The following is a 10,000-nucleotide window of genomic DNA, read 5'->3' on the forward strand; positions in this document are numbered from 1 at the left end:
GGGGGGGGGAGGGTAAAAGGACACCGAGGGAGAGAGGAAGACACAGTGTGAAGTGTGACGGACAGACGGAGACAAGGAAGAGTGAGTGAGTGACAGGAAGAGTGGGTGAGTGACAGGAAGAGTGAGTGAGTGAGTGACAGGAAGAGTGGGTGAGTGACAGGAAGAGTGAGTGAGTGAGTGACAGGAAGAGTGAGTGAGTGAGTGACAGGAAGAGTGAGTGGGTGATAGGAAGAGTGAGAGAGTGAATGAGTGACAGGAAGAGTGAGTGGGTGATAGGAAGAGTGAGAGAGTGAGTGACAGGAAAAGTGAGTGGGTAATTTGAAGAGTGAGTGAGTGGCAGGAAGAGTGAGTGAGTGAGTGACAGGAAGAGTGAGTGGGTGATAGGAAGAATGAGTGAGTGACAGGAAGAGTGAGTGAGTGAGTGAGTGAGTGGGTGATAGGAAGAGTGAGTGGGTGATAGGAAGAGTGAGTGAGTGAGTGGGTGATTTGAAGAGTGAGTGAGTGGCAGGAAGAGTGAGTGAGTGAGTAACAGGAAGAGTGAGTGGGTGATAGGAAGAATGAGTGAGTGACAGGAAGAGTGAGTGAGTGGGTGATAGGAAGAGTGAGTGAGTGAGTGACAGGGAAAGTGAGTGGGTAATTTGAAGAGTGAGTGAGTGGCAGGAAGAGTGAGTGAGTGAGTGACAGGAAGAGTGAGTGGGTGATAGGAAGAATGAGTGAGTGACAGGAAGAGTGAGTGAGTGGGTGATAGGAAGAGTGAGTGACAGAAAGAGTGAGTGAGTGAGTGGGTGATAGGAAGAGTGAGTGGGTGATAGGAAGAGAGTGAGTGACAGGAAGAGTGAGTGGGTGATAGGAAGAGTGAGTAACAGTAAGAGTGAGTGAGTGAGTGACAGGAAGAGTGAGTGGGTGATAGGAAGACTGAGTGAGTGACAGGAAGAGTGAGTGAGTGAGTGACAGGAAGAGTGAGTGGGTGATAGGAAGAGTGAGTAACAGTAAGAGTGAGCCAGTGAGTGACAGGAAGAGTGAGTGGGTGATAGGAAGACTGAGTGAGTGACAGTAAGAGTGAGTGAGTGAGTGAGTGACAGGAAGAGTGAGTGGGTGACAGGAAGAGTGAGTGGGTGATAGGAAGAGTGAGTGAGTGACAGGAAGAGTGAATGAGTGAGTGTACGAACGAATGACTGAATGATTGGACGGGGACAGGAAGATACAGGCACAGACAAACAGACAGACACGCGGAGAGAGAGAGAGAGAGAGAGAGAGAGAGAGAGAGAGAGAGAGAGAGAGAGAGAGAGAGAGAGAGTGAATGAATTGGAACAATTGAAATACTGTGTTTTCCAGCTGTGGAAATGCATACCGAAGAAACACAGATACAGACACACAGAGAAACACAAACACAGACGCAGGCACAGGCACACACAGAGACACAGACACATGGAAATACATACAGAAGAAACACAGAAACAGACAGACAGACACACACACACACCCCCGCGACACAGAACACACACACACCACCACCACGCACAACACACAACACCCAAAACACGGACGGGCGCACGGAGAGACAGATAGTCTAGATGTTTGATGAGGCCGTCAATACAAGCGCGATGATGTTGCAAGGTTTACCTTTTGAGCCTAGTCTCCCCCACCCCCCCCACCTCCACCCACCTCCAAAAATATCAACAACAACAACAACAGCAACAACAACACATCCACAGGCAAGCCTCAAGCTGCGTTTGTCTCTTTCTTTCTTTTTTCTTTCTTTTTTTTCTTCTCTCCCTTGCAGAGAAGGTTATATTTGTCAAGAAACATGTAATCACATTTCACATTTGGGTAAACAATATAACAAAATACATTGATTCCAACAAAAAACAATGAAGCATTACACCGTAGAATCTGCTTCGAGAAAAAACAACAACACATAAACACTGACCCTCGCTTCATTGAAGTTCGTATCATTCATCCAACTGCAAGGTTTTTTGTTTTTGTTTTGTTTTTGCCTCTCCCCAATCCCAACAAACACACACACACACACAGTGAGGACCACACACACATACTTTTTAACGTATAATCCCTCGGTTCAATATACCACAAAACTAGCAACATCATCTCCTTCTGAGACATCGAGGGAACACCGAGAATAATCCAGTTTAATACAGGTTCTTAGAATGTACAAACATAATCATGAAGAAAAAAAACAAAAAAACAACAGTATTATCAAGCGTTTGTCTCTTTCTGTTTCTCTCTCTGTCTGTCTGTCTGTCTGTCTGTCTCTCACATTGTGTGTCCAACTCTCTCCATCTCTCTCGTTCATTTCGTTTTTTTTTTCGTTTCTTTCTTCTGTTTTTCTCCTTTTGATTGTTTCTTTTTCTTTTTTGTTTGTTTTTCTCTCTTAATTTCCTGTGTCTTTTATTCTTTTGAGAATGTGTGTGTGTGTGTGTGTGTGTGTGTGTGTGTGTGTGTGTGTGTGTGTGTGTGTGTGTGCTGTAAGGTACTATCTCGCTCTTTTCCTTATTTCCTTCTTGTATTCTTTCTTTCCTTCCTTCCTTCCTTCCTTTCTTTTGCGTTTGTTTGTTTCGTTTGTCTTTCTTTTTTTCTTTTCTCAAGGCCTGACTAAGCGCGTTGGGTTACGCTGCTGGTCAGGCATCTGCTTGGGAGATGTGGTGTAGCGTATATGGATTTGTCCGAACGCAGTGACGCCTCCTTGAGCTACTGAAACTGAAACTTTCCTCTCTTTTTTTTCTGTCTTCTTACTTTTCTTTTTTACTTTCTCTCTCCCCCCCCCCCCCCCGCCCCCCTATATTATCTTCTTTCTTTACTTCTCTTTTCCTCCCTTAATTCTTACTTTTATAACCTTCTGTTTTCTTTATTTCCGCTTCCTCCCTTCCTTCCTTCCTTCCTCCCTTCTTTCCTTTCTATCTCTTTCTCTCTTAGTTTTCGTTCTTTCATTCGTCGATGAATTGATTTCTTGCATGCCTTTCTTTCTTTTTTTTTTTTTTTTTTTTTTTTACATGTTCTTCTTTTCTTTCTTCCCTTCTTATTTTCGTGCTTGTATTCATTGATTTATTCATCCTGGTTTATTTTACTTTTTGTTTTTCGTTTTTATTTTTAAATTTTTATTTTATTTTATTTTATTTTATTTTATTTAATAAATGCAAACTTTCACTCGCTTTTGTTTTCGAACAGATTTGTTCTGTTTGCTTTACTTTTATCTAAGCCATAGTTTTATCCCTCCCCTGTGGAAATAATGTATCATTGGTTTGTGTGCGTGGTGTGTATTGTGGGGGGGGAGGGGATGTGGGGCGGGGGCGACGCAGGGAGGGAGAGGGAGAGGGGGGGAGAGAGAGAGAGAGAGGGGGGGGCGGGGTGGTGGGTAGGGGGGGGGGAGGAGTTGTTTTTATTGAACATCGTTCATGGGCCGCAATTCAAAACAGGAAAAAGGAGGAAGAGGGTGGTGGTGGTGGTTGAAGTGGGTGGATGAGGAGGATCTGAGAGAGAGAGAGAGAGAGAGAGAGAGAGAGAGTTGGGGTGGGGTGGGGGTGGGGGGTCCGGGGTGGAGATCATGTGTTGCTATTCCTGGAGAAACTGGATTTCGCAACCGATGTGACTTGGTCTGTTGAGGAAATGAATTTCCTCATTTCGTGAATGGAATGCTGTGCTTGAGTAGATTTTCATGGTGATTATTATTGTTTTTATTTATTTATTTATTTTATTTTATTTTAATTTTTTGCTTCTGAAACCTACATACAGTTTTTGTAAACAACATTATTGAGAGGAAAGAATGTGAGGAACACTGGACACAGCCGATTACTTTCCCATAGAAAACATCCGTCGACAACAACAACAACAACAAAACTGTATGTAGATTTCAAAAACAACAAGAGGCAAAGCCTTCAAGACTCACTTGTGCTTCGCGTTTTATTCAGTAAAGGATTCATGAGGAGGAGAAAAAACAGATTAAAAAAAAAAAAATCTTTGAAAAGTGCTCTGTATTAAATATGATATATAAAATAAACTTGGATAAAAATAAAGAAAAATGAAAATAAAAAAAGCATGCGAGCAGGATCGAATCGCGCATGTTCAGTTCCGATGTAAGCAGTCTAATCCCCAAGGATGCAACACATCTGACGTCAAATGACTAAATTCAAAACTTAAAGCAATGTTGACGTTTTCTTCTTCGTGCGATAAATAGATGTCATTGTAGTGGACGTAATAACGCCGTTTAATTTAATCATGTTTTTTTGTTTGTTTTATTATATATCGATTATTTTTTTTTATTTCGGCGGTAAAGGAGACGTTGCTATCTCCTGCAACCAAATCGCAATACATTGTAGATCTCTAGATCTGCACAAACCAGTCTACAACGGGCTGAAAGAAACGATGATTCCATTTGTCTTTCATGTTCATTCCAGTTAATTCAGTGTCCACTTTAGAACATTTAGGTAATGTTCAACTTTAGAATACTAAACTCAGGGGGGCTGTTTAGACGAAAAACAAAGGGTGTTTTAGGCTCACCTCGATGCGCTGAGTTGAATGGAACCCTCAGCTAAGCTCTAGGACCACTCCTTTCCCATGAAACTGCGACAAATACACAGTAAGCAGAGTACTCCTTCCCCACCTGCACGCCATTTTGACTGCTGATGACGTGGGTGATCAGCAGTCAAAATGGCTTGCAGGTGGTTGCTCTGGCTGTGATCGGCTGAGCTTACTGTGTATAAAATTGTCGCAGTTTCATGGGAAAGTAGTGGTCGTACAGCTTAGCTGAGGGTTCCATTCAACTTAGCGCATCGATGTGAGCCTAAGACACCCTTTGTTTTTCGTCTAAACAGCCCCCCTGAGTTTAGTATTCTAAAGTTGAACATTACCGAACATTTATATGCAGCAAACACGTCGATAGTGTAGTTAGTATCACCGTAAGCGTTCTGTCCAGAATTTGTATTTCCTTCCTTTTGATTGTGAACAAGAAACACGAGGTCATCTCGTCTTCGAATACAACTTTCCTTCTTGTCGGCCAAACTCCGTGGAAAGCGGTTTTTAGAATTTTCGGATTTCGGAACACATCTCAACGAAATAAACCGTTAATGAATCGGAAATGCGGCTTAATTCGGGAGACTTACAACCTGTTATTGGTATGACTGTGAAGATTTTTTTTTTTCATACTATGTTTAAGTCAATTTTGGTATTGGCAGACAAAGTATTTCCAGAGAACGAGTGTAACAAAACGATGACAACGACCTGAACAACAAAAGCAGCAACAATAGCAGTCATCATCATCATCATTATCAAGACCATCATCATAACAGCGACAAAGGCAACAACAACAACAACAACAACAACAACAACAACAACAACAACAACAACAGTGGTGATCATGATAACCAGAACTATAGTGACTGATATTAACGACATCCACATCATTCGATCAGATCTTTTGACAGTTCAGGGCAATTATTTGTTGTGTGTTTTGAAACACAATAGTGTGGTGTGTATCATCTTCCTGTTTTGTTTTATCAGGCTTCGACGCTCGCTGGAATCGCTGTCCAGACTCTTAGAATTTGATGGACATGTTTCATGAAGGGGTTTAAAAAAAAAAAATCTTTATATATATATATATATGTATTATCATGCGTTGAACGTTCAGCCCGAAATCAGAAATGATGAGGTTCTGTGTGGTCTTGCTGCTAAGATTTTGCATATATTTTCTTCTTTTCTCATCATGGAAGTCCTCCCAACACCGAACAAAAGATGTCGGTCGGTGACCCATGAAGATGGCGTCTTTCCTCATGTTAGAACCTATCATCGTCTTTTTTTATAAATATATATATATATATATTTTTTTTTTTAAAGGGAAATTATGTAAAGAAACAAAAGAAACAAAGGTAAAGGCCACAGTTGTTTGCATGTCCACAGTTATTGGCACGGTGATCTTTTGATCATGTTTCGTCAACCCCCCGAAAATAGAAACATTCTCCCACCCACAACCCCCCCCTCCCAACCCCCCCCCCCCCCCCCCCCCCCCCCCCCCCCCCGGCCCCCGACTTCAAACAAAATAACTAGTAGATGGAAGGAGGGAGGGAGGATTGCAGTGTAGCCCGCCGCCGTTGCAAGGTCAGGTCAAAGACGTGTCAGAAAGAATTCAGTTTCTATCGTCTGCATCATCGATTTCTTGTCACGAGGTAATGTCCCTTGTGGAAGAGCCCCAGGATTTTTTCTCAGCGAGGACACCCTCAAGCCACATTTAGAACGATAGGTCCACTTGTTTTCTCTCTCTCTCTCTCTCTCCCGTGGGGAACTATTTGATCATGTTACCCCACCCTCCCTCCTTCTCTCTCTCTCTCTCTCTCTCTCTCTCTCTCTTCACTCTGTATGTGTGTGTGTGTGTGTGTGTGTGTGTGTGTGTGTGTGTGTGTGTTCGTTCTTTTGTTTCATGCATATCCACAATTGTGATTTTAGACGAAAATTGTGATTTTAGTACTATTTGATTATGTAACCACACCCTCCTTTCTCTTTCTCTCTCTCTCTCTCTCTTTTCCACCACAACCAGCAGTAATATGACAGTACCTTTCCACCACCACAACCAACAGTAATATGACAGTACCTTTCCACCACCACAGCCAACAGTAACATAACAGTACCTTTCCACCACCACAACTAACAGTAATATGACAGTACCTTTCTACCACCACAACCAACAGTAATATGACAGTACCTTTCCACCACCACAACCAGCAGTAATATAACAGTACCTTTCCACCACCACAACCAACAATAATATAACAGTACCTTTCTACCACCACAACCAACAGTAATATAACGGTACCTTTCTACCACCACAACCAACAGTAACATAACAGTACCTTTCCACCACCACAACCAACAGTAATATAACGGTACCTTTCTACCACCACAACCAACAGTAACATAACAGTACCTTTCCACCACCACAACCAACAATAATATAACAGTACCTTTCTACCACCACAACCAACAATAATATGACAGTACCTTTTCCACCACCACAACCAACAGTAATATGACAGTACCTTTTCACCACCACAACCAACAGTAATATAACAGTACCTTTCCACCACCACAACCAACAGTAATAGAACAGTACCTTTCCACCACCACAACCAACAGTAATATAACAGTACCTTTCCACCACCACAACCAACAGTAATATGACAGTACCTTTCCACCACCACAACCAGCAGTAATATGACAGTACCTTTCCACCACCACAACCAACAGTAATATAACAGTACCTTTCCACCACCACAACCAACAGTAATATGACAGTACCTTTTCACCACCACAACCAACAGTAATATGACAGTACCTTTCCACTACCACAACCAACAGTAATATGACAGTACCTTTCCACCACCACAACCAACAGTAATATGACAGTACCTTTCCACCACCACAACCAACAGTAATATGACAGTACCTTTCCACCACCACAACCAACAGTAATATGACAGTACCTTTCACCACCACAACCAACAGTAATATAACAGTACCTTTCTACCACCACAACCAACAGTAATATAACAGTACCTTTCCACCACCACAACCAACAGTAATATGACAGTACCTTTCCACCACCACAACCAACAGTAATATGACAGTACCTTTCCACCACCACAACCAACAGTAATATAACAGTACCTTTCCACCACCACAACCAACAGTAATATAACAGTACCTTTCTACCACCACAACCAGCAGTAATATGACAGTACCCCCACCCCTCTCTCTCTCTCTCTCTCTCTCTGCGTGTGTGTGTGTTTGTCTGCGTGTGTCCTTGACTTGTATGGGTGCCGGGAATTAGGCAGAAAATAGGGATGGAGCGGCTAACGTTGGAATAAGTGACAGTGCCGTTTTTTGTATCAGTGTATGAAATGTGTATCCTGCCTTGTGATGGTGCCATGTTTACGAACATTTGTTTGTTTGTTGGGTTTTTTTTGTTGTTGTTGTTTGTTTTTTTGTTTTTTAAGTATGTATATGTTTTTTTTCTGTTGTTTTTTTTTGACGGAAAAAAGAGAAAGGTGCACACACCAGCACCCGCAAAAAAACAGAACAAAATAAAACACGCAATTAAAAAAGACAAAAGAGACAACAGCTCTGCATTGAAATGTTATCTTGTGCATGGAACAATCAAGCTATTCTATTTGAAATTATTATCAAACATAAAATACACATGTATCAGATGTATTATATTCATCCTCATCACAGGTCAGGTCAGGGGCATAGCCCTTGCTACTGGTACCATGTTACCCAGTACTACCTGCCGCATGTGAAGTTTCCCAACGACGGACCAGGCGGAGGAGGAAACCTTTCCCAACGGCTGTGAAGGCGGAAGAGGATGACCAAAGGGCAGGGGGAGCTCTTATCCTTGGCTGGAAGTCCCCCCCCCCCCCCCCCCCCCCCCCCCCCCCCCCCCAGGAGACTGAACTCCGAAGAAAAAACCTGCACCTGCCGAGGCCGTCCTACACGTGGCAGTGTCTGCACATGTGGGACTGTGAGCGTCGGTAGGCGAGAGAGTGGGGAAGGGACTGCACAACTCCTTCTCACTAAAAAAAAAAAAAAGTCACCTGTGCTGGTCAGGCAACCAGGCTAATGTCGGAACGGACACACACCGACAGATAAGCCTGCCTGCCTACTCATCCGTCGGACCGACGGGAAACTCCATCATATTCATCACGTGGCGGACATCTCTGTCCTTTTTTTTTCTTTCTTTCTTTCATTTCTATCTTTCTTTCTTTCGTTCCTTCCTTCCTTCTTTCTTTCTTTCTTTTCCTTGACTTGGATTTTTTTTTGTTTCTTTACAGGTGTATGTTTTTTTTTGGTTCCTTTTTTTCCCCCAGTTTCAATTATATCCTAACAATAGCGCTGCCGATTTATGTGGATTTCACAACAGAATTTGACATGGGTGGGTTTTGTGTGTTGCTGTTGTTTCAGATGTGGCAGAGAATGGGGCGGAACAGCAGAAGAAACACGTTCCAGCCGACGGTATGTGACTTTTTTGTTGTTGTTGTTGTTGTATTTTTTGTTAGTAACTTTTGGAACCAGTTTCTTGATGGAGAGAGAGAGAGAGAGAGAGAGAGAGAGAGAGAGAGCAAAGAACTTTATTGCTCAAGGACAAAAATTTTAGGTATTGTCTAGTCTTCCAATCTGTCCTTGTGACAACAAAAACAGTACCGATAAGACACAATATTAATGATGGTACTACTACTACTACTACTACAACAACTACTACTACTACCACTAGAGAGGGGGGAGGGAGGGAGAACTAAAGAGTGACTGTCCATGTACCTAACTACAGATTACTGTCAACAACGCAGGTACTTAACTAAAACCTGGTCGTGTGTTTGTTTGTTTGTTTTCATGCAGGTGGGGATGGAAACGTCTCTGCGTCAAAAGAGGAACTGAGGTGAGTCTCTCTCTCTCTCTCTCTCGTGTGTGTGTGTGTGTGTGTGTGTGTGTGTGTGTGTGTGTGTGTGTGTGTGATAAACAAGTTACAGTTTCGTCCATAGAGTGATAGTCCGTGTAGTGTTCCGTCCAGAGAGCGATAGTCCATATAGTGATAGTCCGTAGTGTCTTTCGTCCATAGAGTGATAGTCCGTGAGAGTGTTTCGTCCATAGTGCGATAGTCCCTAGAGTGTATCGTCCATAGAGTGATAATACGTCAGTAGAGTGTATCGTCCATAGAGTGATAATACGTCAGTAGAGTGTTTCATCCATAGAGTGATAATACGTCAGTAGAGTGTTTCATCCATAGAGTGATAATACGTCAGTAGAGTGTATTGTCCATAGAGTGATAATACGTCAGTAGAGTGTTTCATCCATAGAGTGATAATACGTCAGTAGAGTGTTTCATCCATAGAGTGATAATACGTCAGTAGAGTGTTTCATCCATAGAGTGATAATACGTCAGTAGAGTGTCTTGTCCATAGAGTGATAATACGTCAGTAGAGTGTCTTGTCCATAGAGTGATAAT

At 42.5% G+C, this 10,000-nt stretch overlaps 1 protein-coding gene across 1 annotated transcript in view; it reads left to right on the forward strand.

Moving 5' to 3' along the window:
• The window catches only part of LOC143298395 (dynein axonemal assembly factor 9-like), a 378,176-nt gene that overhangs the window by 260,332 nt on the left and 107,844 nt on the right, over window positions 1-10,000 (forward strand). Inside the window, exons 14-15 of the mRNA XM_076611286.1 lie at window positions 8,962-9,012; window positions 9,394-9,433. Of these exons, the coding sequence (XP_076467401.1) occupies window positions 8,962-9,012; window positions 9,394-9,433 (91 nt within the window). The remainder of the gene's footprint in view (window positions 1-8,961; window positions 9,013-9,393; window positions 9,434-10,000) is intronic.

The sequence above is a fragment of the Babylonia areolata genome, chromosome 2 (genome assembly GCF_041734735.1).
Source record: "Babylonia areolata isolate BAREFJ2019XMU chromosome 2, ASM4173473v1, whole genome shotgun sequence".
NCBI classification, from domain to species: Eukaryota; Metazoa; Mollusca; class Gastropoda; order Neogastropoda; family Buccinidae; genus Babylonia; species Babylonia areolata.